General features: G+C 39.9%; 1 protein-coding gene across 1 annotated transcript in view; it reads right to left on the reverse strand.

Annotated features, from left to right (window-relative positions):
• Positions 1–14,660, reverse strand: part of LOC119412440 (potassium voltage-gated channel subfamily D member 3-like) — a 98,289-nt gene extending 83,629 nt beyond the window's left edge. The window contains exon 1 of the mRNA XM_037679450.1: positions 13,558–14,660. Within this exon, the coding sequence (XP_037535378.1) occupies positions 13,558–14,660 (1,103 nt within the window). The remainder of the gene's footprint in view (positions 1–13,557) is intronic.
• Positions 14,661–15,980: the final 1,320 nt, after the last annotated feature.

Genomic DNA, 15,980 nt, shown 5'->3' on the forward strand with positions numbered 1-15,980 from the left:
ATATATATATTCTTAGTCTTTTGTCTTGGTTTGACTATTTTTTGTTTACTGCAATGTCTAAAATACAGCATGAGCTAAATTTATGTACACAAACTGCTGTAAGTTGTTCACTGAATCAAGCTAGTAACAGAAAGTACAGATATCCTGCATAGCTTATGTTCTTCTAGCATTTTGTTAACACTAAAAAAAAATAAAATTGCATCTAATCAAAATATCAACTTTACACAAGTTTTGTGTTTTACTGTGCAAAACATGTAAACATGATTTTTTTATTATAAGTGTTTTTCTGTTTTAATCTAATAATAAAAACGACCTTTAACTTTTAGTTGCATTTAGTTGCCTGCTGGGCTGGAGTGAGATTGATGAAGGTAATACTTATGGTTATGTTGTTTCACTAAATATACACAGATTTATGACATTTAAATGCTATCTTGAATTTTGTAGCTTTTATATCTTATCATGCTAACAGGTAATACATCAACTATTTGACTTTTATTAAATATTGTGAATCGTAGAACACACCTCTATTAATTTTTTTTTTTTTTCTAATAGGTGGGTCTCTTGTTTTAAAATAAAACTAATTTTATACACAGACAAACAGGATAGAATATGGTGGTCAATTTATTATTATTATAATTATTTTAAATTTCAAATTAAACATATATGTTTCTCACTTGGTCATGAGACAGGTCAGTAATAAAGCAATTATTCATAATTATTATTACGTGTTTGAAGGGAAGCTGTTGCCAAAATAGTTTTTCTCTGAGAGAAATGATGATATATGTTTGTTTATTTATTTATTTATACAACTGAGTGGCATCTTTGCAGATATGAAGAAATAAAAGCATTCATTAACTTTCAAGACTTCTTAGACATTTTTTTTCCTGCAACATTTGTGAAGAAAATTCAAATGTATTTGTTCGTCTCTGTTATCCATTTCAATCATCACTGCGACACAGAACCCTCGTGAACCTGGTGCACAACCCGTCTGACTTCTCCCGTCCTGCCTCTTGCCCCTGGGTCCAGTCCACTTTGTCTAATAGAGATGTTAAGCTGAGAACGCAGAGGGGAGTGAGCTAAAAGTCTCCGAAGAAAGAAGCAGATTATATATAGCCACTGATTAAGGCAGAGATGGGAACATGACCTACATGCATAACAACATTTTCTCTCACTTACTGCAACAGAACGAGCCTCCGTCCAGGACCAGGACTCTACAACTGGGAGAATCACTCTAATTATAACACCAGAGTCAGATTTAATGCACACCTCATTAATATTTTTCTCATTAATGGGTTATTAAGGTTTTTAGAGGCGAGCAGGACTTCGGAGAGCCTGCCTTTGCCACCAAACCTCTAATTTCATTGAAACTGTCGTGCAGGTAAAAAAATGACTACGGTTTTCTGTTGTGTCTGGAGCATGCATCAGATAATAGTAGAAACTCAAACTTGCTTTCACACATGGAGCCAGTTGTTCTAAAAATAGCTCATCAACTGGAAGACTCACAGGGGATGAGGGGGAGAAAGGGGAGAACCAGACAGTAAAAAAAAAGGGAAAGGAAGAAGTTTTTTTTCCCCTCCCCTCCATCAGATCCAGTTCCACTGATGATAGTGACCGGCTCCGACAGCGCCGGTGTCGGCAGGCAGCCGGAGGGAGCGGATCTTGCTGAGATTGAATTCAGATCATTTTATCAACCACCTGAGGTTGATTTAACAGCTCTGTTCCTGGACAGTGAAACCCGCTGATTTTAGAGCCAGTCGTTCCTTCTTCCCTCCTGTTCCCTCAGCTCTAGCCCATTACCAGAACTGCTGCACTGAGCCGTCTGGGCCCAGACATACACTGGAGGGACCCTGGGAGGCAGGTCAGAAAGCCCAGATACCATCAAAGGCAATGTCTGTTCATGTGTGCAAATGATTCCAATCGAAAGTTCTGTTGGGGCTTTTCTGGATTTTTAATAAATATTGCCTCTTTTTTGTCAATTGAACACATTTAAATCTATGAAAAATTTCAATGTCAGCTAGGATTCAGGACAATATCTTATTAGAGCTGAAGCAAACATCTTGTACTTTAAAATTGATCATTCAACCTTTATTTATAGAGGTTAGTTCAATTGAACCTCGGGGACTCATTTACAAGAGAGACCTGAATTTTAACAAAGAGTGATGACAACAGTGCAACAACGACAATACCTGTAGACAATCATAAAAGATGCATAGAAATTGTATTAATTTTTGTAACAAATGAAAATAAAATGGTAATTAAAAGGATAATTAAAAGGAAAAGTAGCGGAAAAAACAGCTAGATTACGAGGCGGTGTAGAAAACTAAAAACAGGAACATGTCTGCATTGGTTTTTGCCAAGAACTTAACAGATGTTTAAAGCCACTTAGAGAGGTCACGGTCGAGAGCTTCAGATCTTTTTGCAAGATATTCCAGGAAACAGGAGCGGAGTAGGAGAAGGCCCTTTTGTCTAGTTCAGTCCGCACTGAGGGGACACTGCAGGTAATAATGTCCTGAGAGCGCACGCTGTAGCTGCACACACACAGAGACATGTAGGAGAAGATGTATGAAGGAAACAGACCAAGAAGTAATTTAAAAGATGAAAATGTACCAGTGAGAGAGTCTGTGTGAAGTTAATGATGACCAGTTAACCAGTGAATACAAGGTGCAATGATGGGTACCATAGTTACAGCCAGTTACAATATGAATTTTAATGCAACATGATGGACATCGTCCAACATCTGCAGAGAATTACCTGACCAAACATTTTCAATTTGATCTTCATGCAACTACTATTTTTCTGAAAAGTGATTAAAAATGTAAGTTTCTGTAAAACTATGAATGACCATTTGGGATTTTCCATTTTCAGAACTGCAGCTTTATGAATATGTTCCGATTTACAATCTTTCACAGTACCTCTGATGAACCAAAATAAGCCTGTCAGGTTAGTTAGTAACTCTAAATGGTTGCTACGTGAGTGAGAACATGAATGGTTGTTTGTCTAGTTTGTCTTTAAGTGACCCTGCTGGACTTGAGACCTGCCCAGGGTTTACCCTGCCTCCTGCACAATGACTGCTGAAGACAGGCACCAGGTCCCCCATGACTCTACATGGAAAAGTGGGTAAAGACAATGAAAGGGTAAACGGATGGATGGATAATAAATTAGCATATTAAAAAGAGCAGTAAATAAAAAGAAAAATAACAGCATAATGTTGTATTTTAAGGTAGAAAAGGCTAAATGTTAAGCATTAATGTAATTAAATTTGATCTCTTCCAAGTTTCCTTCTTCAGCTTAAAAAATGAAATACCTCATGGTATTGTTTCTAATTTAGTCAAGGCTTTTTGAAAATATGAACACACTTTATTTTGACCACTTTATGTAAAAGTTTATAACAACATGTAGACAATCTGATAAGCTGACATCAATTAGGAGAAGATGAATAAAAAAAAAAGATTGTTTTAAGTTGGCTTCCAGTCCTAGGGTTTATGTTCTCTCAATGTTAAAGTGGAGTTGTACAGATCACATCTGTAGTTAGATTTCCTGCAGCTCCTGGATCATTGTTGAAAATCAATTAGTCCATCACATTATATACAATATATTTTACAGATGCATTTTTTTTTAGCATATTTTTAAAACAATACACTTGAATCACTTATGCCAAGTAAGCACCAGCTGTGAATGTACTTAACAAGGTCCTATTTAAACACAGCCTCACAAAACAAACCATTGTCTACTGGGATGTTTCCATATTTTTAATGTATCATGCATTTTAGAATGTTTTTAGTTGGGTTAGAAAAGCTTTTTAAAGTGAACAATGAGTGAATAATGCCATAGAGACCCATCACTACCTGATGCCCTCAACAAGTTCTATGCAGGTTGTGAAGACACGAACAGACCACCCAGCACCAGACTCACCTCACCACCAGACAAAGAGTTTCTCAGCATGACCTCAGCAGAAGTAAGGAGTACTTCCAGGAGGATTAATCCTCACAAAGCAACCGGCCCAGACAACATCCCCGGGAAGGTGCTGAAAGAATGTGCTGACCAGCTCTGCGATGTGATGGCCGACATCTTTAACTCCTCACTTACCCTGGCAACAGTTCCCACCTGCATGAAGACCGCCACCATCATCTCAGTCCCAAAGAGCTCTATAGTGACTGGTCTGAATGACTACCGGTAGTGGCCCTCACCCCGATAGTCGCTAAATGCTTTGAAAACTGGTCATGACCCACATCAAAACAACCATCAGCATCATCGAGGACCCTCATCAGTATGCATACCACGAGAATCAATCAACAGAAGATGCCGTCTCTTCTGTGGTCCACACTGCTCTCACCCACCTGGAGCAGAAGAACTCTTATGTCCGAATGCTCTTTGTGGGCTTCACGTCTACTTTTAACACCATGATCCCCCAAACCCTGAGGACAAATTACTCACACTAGGACTAAGCCCCTCCATTTGCAACTGGGTCCCAGACTTCTTAACAAACAGACCGCAGTTAGTGAGGATCCACAATGTGTTGAGCCCTCTCCTGTTTTCTCTGCTCATGTATGACTGTGCACCTACCTATCCAGGCAGTCACATTGTTAAGTTTGCAGATGATACAGCGGTGGTGGGATGCATCACAAACAATGATGAGTTCAGCTACAGGCAGGAGGTGGAACACCTGGAGAACTGGTGCAAAGAGAATAACCTTCACATCAATGTGAAGAAGACGAAGGAGATGATTGTGGACTTCAGAAGGAACAAACACACCTACACCCCCCTGAAAATAAGAGGATCCGCAGTGGAAGTGGTCTCCAGCTACAAGTATTTGGGTGTACACCTGAATGACAACCTCAGCTGGGGCAACAACACCACCATCCTGATCAAGAAAGCTCATCAGAGACTCTTCTTCTTCGGGCGGCTGAGACGAGCTGGTCTGGGAAGCTCAGTCCTCACCTCCTTCTACAGGTGTGCAGTGGAGAGCATCCTGTGCTCCAGCATCAACGTGTGGCATGGAGGCTGCACAGCTGCAGAAAGAAAAGCTTTTCAGAGAGTGGTGAAGGCTGCACAGAAGTCTGTGGGAGTTAGTCTCCCCATGATCAAATACATTTACACCTCCAGATGCAGAAAGAGAGACACCTGCATCATGAAAGACCCGACTCACCCAGCACACACACTTTTTGCCCCATTCCCCTCAGGAAGGAGGTTAAGGGGCATTAAGTGTAGAACCACTAGACTGAGGAACAGCTTCTACTCTGAGGCAGTTAGACTCATAAATCTCTAACCAGAATAATCACTGTGAAAAAAAATCACATCATGTTGCTGCTGATAGGTTTCAATGTTGCTTCTGATCTGTTTCAATGTTGCTGCTGATCTTTTTCAGTGTTGCTGCTGATAAGTTTCATGTTGCTGTGTTCATTCATCCTCATCTGCTCACGCAGACTCATGTTCATGCTGCTGTTCATATTGTGTTTATTGTTTTTATGGTATTAGTGCTTAGCGTGTTTTTAGCTAATGTTTTTCTTAGTTTGCGTCTTGGATCTTATTACTGTTTTTCTTTTACATTTTATTTTTGGATGTAACTGGGATCCTGTGTACATAATTTTGTTCCACCACATGTACCACATGTGATGCAAATGACAATAAAAAAACTGAATCTCTCTGAATCTCTGAATCTCTAAAGTTTTTTAAAGTTTTTATGACATTTTTAACTTGTGTTGTTTATTTTTTATGAGCCAAATGTCAAAGACAAAACTCCTTTTCACTGAAAGTTTTGGACAATAAAGTTGAATTGAATTGGATTGAATAAATGTAATTTAAAAAAGAGAGAAGTAACGGGTAGGTTGTTTTAAAAATTAATTCGTCCCCTTTGATACTTTACGCCGGTTTATTTGTGCTTCCCATCCACTTCTCTTAAATGAAAACAGCAGTGTGCAAGGCTAACCCTAATCAAAAGATAATTTAGACATTTTTAAAGGTTTGTTAACAGCTTTAACTAAATAGCTATTTTCTGCTCAGCTGCATTGCCCTTGAAGCTTGTGTTTTGGTGTTGAAATTGAATTATGCTGTACATTTCTCTTTAAAGAGATGCTTGTGTAAACGCATTACAACGACCTTAATTTTGAACCAATTGTCGAGTGGTCTGACTTGTTAGAAAGGACATCCATCCATCCATTATCTTTACCCGCTTATTCCATTTTGGGTCAAGGGGGTCGCCGGTGCCCATGTCCAGCAATTACTGTGCGAGGGGCGGGGTACACCCTGGACGGGTCGCAAGTCCATCACAGGGACACACAGAGACAAACAAGACAAACAACCATTCACTCTCTCTCTCACACCTAGGGACAATTTAGAGGCACCAATCAGCCAACATCTTTTCTTGGTTGCAGGTTCCTCAACAAAAGTTTGATTGATCTTATTTGATGTTGTCTGTTGCACTTTTCACATCATAATAAAAGATTACTGAAAAAATTAAAGCGATAAAAGTATTTTCCATTTTAAATAACATCTTGGGGGCCAGATACGATGTCAACGAAGGCCACATTTGGCCCCCGAGCCTTGAGTTTGACATGTGATCTAAATAAATATTATAAAATATTAGAGATTTAATAAATGTTTTATTTGTAAGAATGGTGCAGTTCCATCCATTCATTATCTTTTCACGCTTCTTCCTTTTTGTGTCTCGGGGGGTCACTGGTGCCCATGTCCAGCAGTCACTGTGCAAGAGGCAGGGGACTCTCTGGACAGGTCTCCAGTCCATCACAGGGGCACATAGAGACAAATGAGACAACCATTCACTCTCACTTAAACCTAGAGACAACTTAAAGTCACCAATCAGCCTAACATACATGTTTTTGGTCTGAGGGAGGAAACTGGAGTACCTGGAGAAAACCCACACATGCACGGAGAGAACATGCAAACAGACCAGAAAGGTCTCCGATCGGGATTCAATCTGGCAACCTTCTCTCTGAGAGGCAGCAGCTCTACTAACTGATGCACCATGCCACCCTCAAGCAGTTCCTGACTAATTTTCTCTGAGAAGTAAAAACAGTCTAGTGTTTCATAATGGCTGCTAGACTTTGGGGACAATGGTTGTTTGAGTCAATTTGAGGTTACAAAATGATTACGATTACTCGCTGAAGTAAAGACTTTTACATTTGTTTTAAATATCGAAAATGCCTTTTATGCCAAATTCCATCACTCTATCCATACATACATATATCCATCTGTTTCATCTTGTATAGGGTCATGGGGCCTTGCTCCAGCAGTCATTGGAGAAGCGAGGTACTCCCTGAACAAGTTCAATCACTGGGGAACACCGAAACAAATGATCATTCACCTACAGCTAATTTAGTCTCCATTCATCCTCATTCAGTATTCAGAGAAAACCAAAGCACATATATTAATGGAGTTGATACCATCTGCACCACCATGCAGCCAATTAGAGAAACAACCGTGGGACATCAGAGAGCTGTTGGAGGAGTTTAGCTGGAGGTTGTCATCAATAGAGGATTATCTGATTGGCAGTAAGACCTAGACTACAGACGTTAGGTTTTGGTGGACTTGTGTTCATCTAGAAAACAAGAAAACATTAGCCAACTACTAAAACCTCTGCAGCACATTGCCAAAAAAATAAAATAAAACAAAACACGCACTAGGATCTGATTATGATCGTAAGACAAAAGAGGCAGGTTCAGCTATGAAGCACTGTCACATGATTTGCTTCTTGTACTTATATTTTGCAAAAAGTCTTTCCTTTCATGATTTCACCCTAAACTAATCGCACAAACTGGATGGAAGCCACAGCGTTAGATGTGAGGGATGCCAGACTCAGAAGGAGGGAAATTTAAAAAATGCACATATTTATAGAGCAATATGAGAAAATGTTTGTAAAACTGAACTTTTTCAAAATGATCTGAAGCAGAGTTTACTGATGCAAATCATGGAAACAAGAAAAATGTACAGGAACATGGCTTTGCTTTTTACCTTTAGCGAAAAATACAAATAAAAAAGGAGAAAATGAACCCTAAAGATCCCAGAAGTATCTTAGTATCTTATTTGAAACTCTGATACATCCATTTCAACAATATCTAGATTTCTTAATCCTAATTAATTGCAAAATATTAGATTTTGTGGGTGAATTCAGTGAAATTTCAGCATAAACAAAGTGACAGGATGAGACCTAAAAATGTGTCCTGGCTGCGGTGTCCTTGGTTGATCATATTGTCCGAGCTGTGGACTCTCAGTGCTGCTGCCTATTGTCTGTCACATATAATGGATCCACGCTCAAACACATTGTTCAGCTTTAAAATTTACATAATGCTTTCACCTTGGCATTTCTATCCTTTTTGTCGCTTTGATACAAAAGATAGCACTTACACTACACCCACAAAGCAACACAAACACACAAACACAAAGGCTCACATTGGGTCAGGCTGCTCGTCAGCCTTAACACATAACAGATTAATAAGAGCAGTTTTATTCTGCAGATAAAGGCTTAGCTTTTCACGCAGTTTTTTTATTCATGTTTTATTTGTGCAAAGGAATAACTCTGACACACCCAAAAGAACTCAAAGAAGTAGAAGCTGTTTTCCAAAAGCCTGAAATAATTGCAAGGATGTCAGAAGAGTATTTCAGGTCATATCCCTTTATGCTATCACATTTACAGAAAGACTAACTGCTAACAAGGAAAAGGAAAAAAAAAATTGGATCATTTAGTATCCTTTTAAAAATAATATAAAGTGTAGTATGACTGTCACCAAATTGTCTTGTCTAGTTGTCTGTGTGGATCCGTTTGATGATGAAGACCAAAAGGAAATTACTTTTAACTAGGTCTGTCACGATAAAAAAATTTGCTGGGCAATTGTCTCAGAAATTATTGCGATAAACGATAATATTGTTTGAAATTTGACAATAATTAGTAATTATTGTCAAATTTTAAAAGAAATGTTGGTTAATTTATTTTGAGTGTAACACCTTTATTTGAGCACCGGATGGCAGTATAAGACTGAACCGAAGGATGGATAGTGAGAGAGGGAGCAGCGTGTCGCTTTAAGAAAAATGAGAAGGAGGCCCCTTAAATGACACGGGCTGTATGTTTTTCCTTTTTTCGGTTCTCAAAATGGCGGACGCTCGGTGTGGTTTGAGCTCTTTAGCATAGCATTTTTTTACACTAAGCTTTTAATAAAAAAAAAAATTAAATTAAAAATCAGTAAACAAGTTCTCAGCTTCTTTTTGCAGAGAAAAACAACTTTTTACACGAAGGCACGGGTTTCAACCGTGAATTTTGGAGCTTCGACAAGACAGAGGTTTTTTTCCCGAGGTCGGCCTGTTAATTTAGCTCGTAGCTTAGCTTCTCAGCTTAGCTGCTTTTAACGATGCAAAAACACAATTTTGGATGATTAAAACAGATTTTAAAGGGAAAAGAGAAAGGGAGGGGTCAGTGAAGAGCACCAGAGTTGATCCTTTTGTCATCCAGTGTCTTCAGTAGAAAGAGAGAGACACGAAGAAACGATAAAGCTGATAAATGAAAATGAGGTCGATCATTTTCATTTATCATGCAGTTAATTGATTTATTGTTTATCGCAACAGGCCTACTTTTAACGACTATGTAATTTTACTAAAACATTTTAACAGTATTTAAACTTTAATAAAGCAGCTAAGCAACATTTGCTTTATAGAAGTATCTGGTGTAGTAATGGTTCCTAAAATAACCATTAAGTGAAGCTCTGTGTGTGCATACAAGTCTCTGTTTTTATCTACTGAATAAAAAAGTTCCCACAGAAAAGGCTAAGACTGGAGTAGTATGTCTGTTTGTACCACACTGGAAGGATCAATAGGTCTTTTAACATTGATGGTTAGTTTTTGCTTTCAATCCTGGCCCTGTTGTTTTGGTCTGAGCTGCATCTGCTCAAACATGACACTCAGTGACTTCCAAAAGTTGTTTTGTACACCTTTAAATAAAAAATAGTTTACATTATAGATTTTAAACTGCTACCCAATTGTCACTGCAGTATTGTTCACTCTATTTTGAGGCGAGGTGTTGGCCGACATCTTTAACTCCACACTCACCCTGGCAACAGTTCCCACATGCCTGAAGACTGCCACCATCATCCCAGTCCCAAAAAGCTTTACAGTGACTGGTCTGAATGACTATCAGCCAGTGGCCCTCACCACGATAGTCGCTAAATGCTTTGAAAAACTGGTCATGACCCACATCAAAACAGCCATCAACATCAACAAGGACCCTCATCAATATGCATACCGTGAGAACCGAACAACAGAGGACGCCGTTTCCTCTGTGGTTCACACTGCTCTCACCCACCTGGAGCAGAAAAACTCTTACGTCCGTATGTTCTTTGTGGACTTCACATCCGCCTTCAACACCATGATCCCCGAAACCCTGAGGAACAAACTATTCACACTAGGACTAAGCCCCTCCATTGGCAACTGAGTCCTAGACTTCTTAACAAACAGAACACAGTTAGTGAGGATCCACAACTTCTCCTCCTCCACCATAACCCTCAGCACTGGCTCCCCTCAGGGATGTGTGCTGAGCCCTCTCCTATTCACTCTGCTCACATATGATTGAACCCATCCAGGCTGTCACATTGTAAAGTTTGCAGATGATACAGCGGTGGTGGGATGCATCACAAACAATGATGAATTCAGCAACAGGCAGGAGGTGGAACACCTGAAGAGCTGGTGCAAAGAGAATAACCTTCACATCAATGTGAAGAAGACAAAGGAGATGATTGTGGACTTCAGAAGGAACAAACACACCTACACCACCCTGAACATAAGAGGATCTGCGGTGGAAGTGCATGGTCTCCAGCTACAAGTACTTGGGTGTACACCTGAATGACAACCTCAGCTGGGGCAACAACACCACCAGCCTGATCAAGAAAGCTCATCAGAGACTCTACTTCTTCGGGCGGCTGAGACGAGCTGGTCGGGGAAGCTCAGTCCTCACTTCCTTCTACAGGTGTGCAGTGGAGAGCATCCTGTGCTCCAGCATCAACGTGTGGCATTGAGGCTGCACAGCTGCAGAAAGAAAAGCTTTTCAGAGAGTGGTGAATGCTGCACAGAAGTCTGTTGGAGTCAGTCTCCTCATGATCACAGACATTTACACCTCTAAATGCAGAAAGAGGGCTACCTGCATCATGAAGGACCCCACTCACCCTGCACACACACTCTTTGCCCCGCTCCCCTCAGGAAGGAGGTTGAGGAGCATTAAGTGCAGAACCACTAGACTGAGGAACAGCTTCTAGCCTGAGGCTGTTAGACTCATGAATCTCTAACCAGAATAATCACTGTGAAAAATCACATCATGTTGCTGCTGATCTGTTTCATGTTGCTGCTGATCTGTTTCAATGTTGCTGCTGATCTTTTTCAAAGTTGCTGCTGATAAGTTTCATGTTGATGTGTTCATGCGTGCTTATCCGCACACACAGACTCATGTTCATGCTGCTGTTTGGCGTATTTTTTTATGCTACTAGTGTTTAGTGTATATTTAGTTGATGTTTTTCTTAGTTCATATCTTAGATCTTATTATTGTATTTCTTTTACAGTTTATTGTTGGATGTAACTGGGACCCTGTGTACATAATTTCATTCAACCACATGTACCACATTGGATGCGAATGACAAATAAAGAACCTTGAATCCTTGAATCCTTGAATTTCAATTAAGTCTTTAAAAAGGCCCATCACTTTCAAAAATTATTTACTAAAATCTTATGAAAGTTTTTTGACTGCCACAAACCCTCAATGAAATCTCTTTTATCAAACAGAATCACTTCTTTAAGCGCAATTAAAATGGCCATTTTTAATTTGTTGCAATTTTCTCTTTTACATTTTAACTAAATTTGCCCTGTTGGTAAAGATTAAAGACCTTTCATGTCAAAGTACAAAAAATAATATTTTGATGAGAAAGGGCAAAGTTGTAGCCATTTTGGTCAAAGATTGTAAAAAAAAAAAAAAAAGTTTTATAAAATTTCATGTAATATTGTGAAATTTTGCAATATGCTTATTGGACTCAGAAGATTTGTTGATAATGACTCTCAGCTACTACCACACCAAAATTAACTCAATATATGTAAGACTTGCTGAGTTATAGTCATTTTTGTATTGTCTAATGTCAGTTATGTATGGATCATTGAAAATATTACTAATAAGCAGACTGACACCAACCATTACCATCAAAAAATATCACACAATGTCGGAGTATGGGTTGTTGATGATGCACAGCTGCTAACAGACTGGATTATAGTTCAGAATCTGAGATTAGATGAGTATGAGTGATTTTTGTCTTTTAAAGGTCATTTTAAATAGATTTATAGAATTAGATTTATACCATTGATTGTTTTGTGAAAGTTTCCATAAAATCTGTTCAGTGGCTAATGAGATATTTTGCTAACAAACGGACAAAAGAATTGCGCACACACAGACGTGGGCAAAAACGATAATGCTCCGCTGTTTTCTGTAGCGGCGAACAACAACAGGAAGACACTTAAAAAAAAATTATAACAAATGAGAAATGTATTTTTCAACTTTTTAATTTTATTTATTCTAAAAAGACTAAGGCCAGTTAGCTGTGAAAATCTTTTTACACATATTTTGACAATAAGTCTAATGTGTAAACTGTTTCTTTAAAAATATTCCTTTTAATTTACTTCAAGATATCCAGATGTGTCCTCCCATCCCACCAAAGGCATTGAAATCATCAGTCAAAGTGTCATGGCATTTTTTCCTTCCATTCACATGCACAACATTGTCTGCAAAGAGAGCTCAGGAGAATGAATGATTTTTTTTTTTTTTAGTAAATCATGATTCTTCTTCTGTTCTTGCATCATTAGACGCCACTCAGCCGAACTTCAGGAACACCTTCAACTTCACCTTTCTATTCATGGCACTGATTTGGAGCGAGTTTGAGGGAAAGATTAAGAGCAGAGAGGCATCATTATAAAGGTGACAGAGCATTTCTCATGGGACACCTCACCTCCAGACATACAGAGGAGAGCTCTCTTTTCCGGATGCACTTAAATTATTTTCTCACAAGGCAGTTTTACCGTGAATACCAGGACCAGTAAATCATTTTCTACTACAGGACAATTTAAACTTGTTTACTTTGCATTTTTAGTATCAAAGTAAATTTCCCTATTATTGAGTTTTCATGTTTGCTTTTGATCTTAAGCTATGAGAGAAAAAAAACCCCATTAAATATAGCTTTAGATCAGTTGAATTCTTAGTGCCAGCATCATACAGCAGAGGGTGTTTAAGCACTGTCTCGCCATAAATGAAACAAACAAAATGCCACAAGTGTTTGTGCTGACAGATAAATGCTACACTGCCCATGATGACTTGCACTGTCAGTCTCTAAGCTGTAGCACACCAAAGTGTTCGAGACTGTCCCAAGGCTCATTTGAAAGTCAAAGTGGGTTTCATAAATTATTCAGTTTGTTGCCAAACCCCCAACAAATCAATTTTGAGAATTTATTGCACTCATAAATGGTTATCTTGATCTAAAACCACCATAAATGTGGTTTAAATAAGAACACTTTATGTTTATTACTCACCCCAGTGTGGTCATGGTGACAATCGTGTACCAGAAGGAAGCTGGGATGCTGGTGAACTTGCTAGAACTGGAACCCTTCTCTGCGTAGAACATGACCGTGGCAAAGATGATGATGGCCATCGTGAGGGAGAAAAGGAGGAAGCCCAGCTCTGAAGCACAGCTCTTGAGCGTATAACCGAGGATCCGAAGGCCCTGCGAGTGGCGGGAGAACTTGAAGATGCGAAACACTCGGAAGACGCGCAGCGTCACGAAGGCGCCACTCACGTCCTCGTTGTTGGTCATCACCAAGCCGATGTAGTACGGCAAGATGGCCACCACGTCGATGATGCTCATCACGGAACGCATGAAACGGTAACGACTGGGTGCAGCAAACAAACGCATAAGGTATTCCACTGTGAATATCATGACGCAGGCAGTGTCAATGCAGAAGAACGCCACTGTGTAGCGTTCGCCACAAGGCTGGTCTTTTTGGTTGGCAGTGGAGCCACAGGGAACCGTCTCTACAACATTAGTGATGACAGAGATGGCAATGAAGAAACCAGTAACATAGTAGAAGACCAGGGCCAGGGTGGATGTGTGGGGGTTCTCGAAGGCGCGCCACATGGTCTCTCTGAAGTTCAAGTTGGACTGCTTCAAGTCCTTGTTCTCCTCCTGGTCATCCTGCAGCCGCTCCAAGTTTTCCCTCTTTCTATCCTTGTACTCTTCGTAGCAGCAGTCACCAATGATCTCGGGCATGATGCCGAAGAACGTCAGCTCCTCATCGTAGGCTGAGATGCACTCATGACGAGGGTAGTGGAGCTTCCCTGTTCGGTAGAAGTTGAGGATACTTCTGAAGGCGTCTGGGTCTCGGTCAAAAAAGTACTCCTTGGTTTCCTCATTATAGAAGAAGTCTTTCTCAGAACTGCCCAGCAGCGTGTCTGGGTAGCGATCCAGAGTTGTTCTCCATGTCTGAAAGCGGCGGCCGCTGACATTAAGGAGGATCAGCTCATCTTGTTTCTTGCTGTTGTCTCTGGGTGCAATGGGCATGGGGCAGTTGGCCACGGGCATCCAGCCAATGGCTGCAGCCCTGGCAAATGGAAGCCATGCTGCTACTCCTGTTGCCATTATGAACAGAGTACTAGAAGTTGTCTTCTCCGCCTTCAGACTTGGCTGTCCTCAGAATGATCTGGCATCTGAGAATAATTTAAAAATAAGCAAAGTGTGGGGAGAAAAAAAAAATCATAAATAGTTGCATCTTTGTCCATTTAGGTCACCAACCCTGCACTGGGTGACTTGCTGCTGTAAAATGATGACTCGTCTTATACTTTGAACTCCAAATCACATTGTCACTTATTAAAGTTATACTTTGGCATCTGTCATTCAAATTCAACAAGTCAAAACCAAAAGGAAAACAGATTTCAAGAAAACACGGACAAAGGCAGCTGAAACTCAGACATCATAAGGTAAATGAACCGAAAAATGTATTGTTTAAATGTGATCTGTATCATTAAAGTTTAGCTGCAAAGAACTGGACCAAACCTGTTGAATAAGAATAAGGGAACCTGCTCAACATGTATCGGCGCTGTTAAGATCATCACGTTATATATATATATATATATATATATACATATATATTTGTTTTAAAATATCTTGATACATTTCATGGTTTGATCAATTTACCAGTTTTAAAAGCTCCAGTGCGTAAAAACGCGTGTGTCTTTGACGTGGATGCAACACGCTGCAAATACATTTCCTCATGACCTGAGCTGAAAAATAATAACTTTCACATTTACGCACATGCTCACCTGACATAAAGATACAGGGAAATTGAAAGATCGCGAACATGAATATTAGTAAAACAAAAAAAAAAACAGAAAAGGAAACGGGAAGTGTTACTCAAAAGCCAAAGACAAGACTTTTAATGAGTCTGTTGGTCCTAACAGGAGGATAAAAGCTCGGATCCAAACAGCGAGCTGAGCAGGGAACAGAACCTCTCCTCCTGGATGGATCGATCAGAAAAACTCCGACGAAACGCGACGGAAGCGGCGCAACCACCTGCACTCTGGGTTTCAAACAAAAGCTCTGAGGAAACGGTGTGATGCACGTGCAGGTTACCTGGTGGGGTCTACATCCTGGCTTCTTTGGTTTCCCGTCAGTGCGTCGAAAGTGAAAAATGATGGAGAGGAGCGGCGCGCTTCGCTTTTCTCCTCCACAAGGTGCACCGTGCGTCCGAGCCAGCTGCGTTATTCCTCCTCCTGCTCCTCCTTTCCGCTCTTCCTCGTCCTCCTCCTCTCAGCATCTGAGACAAACTCACCTGTCGGTTCAAGTAGAGCCAACATCATGGTGTTGCATTGTAAAGCCAAGTCCGAATGATATGAAAAAAAAACAAGGTTTGAGATATGTGCAGGGATGAAGATGTCAGATAACTGCACTTAAATATATATC

This window comes from Nematolebias whitei, chromosome 7 (genome assembly GCF_014905685.2).
Source record: "Nematolebias whitei isolate Nwh7 chromosome 7, NemWhi1, whole genome shotgun sequence".
NCBI classification, from domain to species: Eukaryota; Metazoa; Chordata; class Actinopteri; order Cyprinodontiformes; family Rivulidae; genus Nematolebias; species Nematolebias whitei.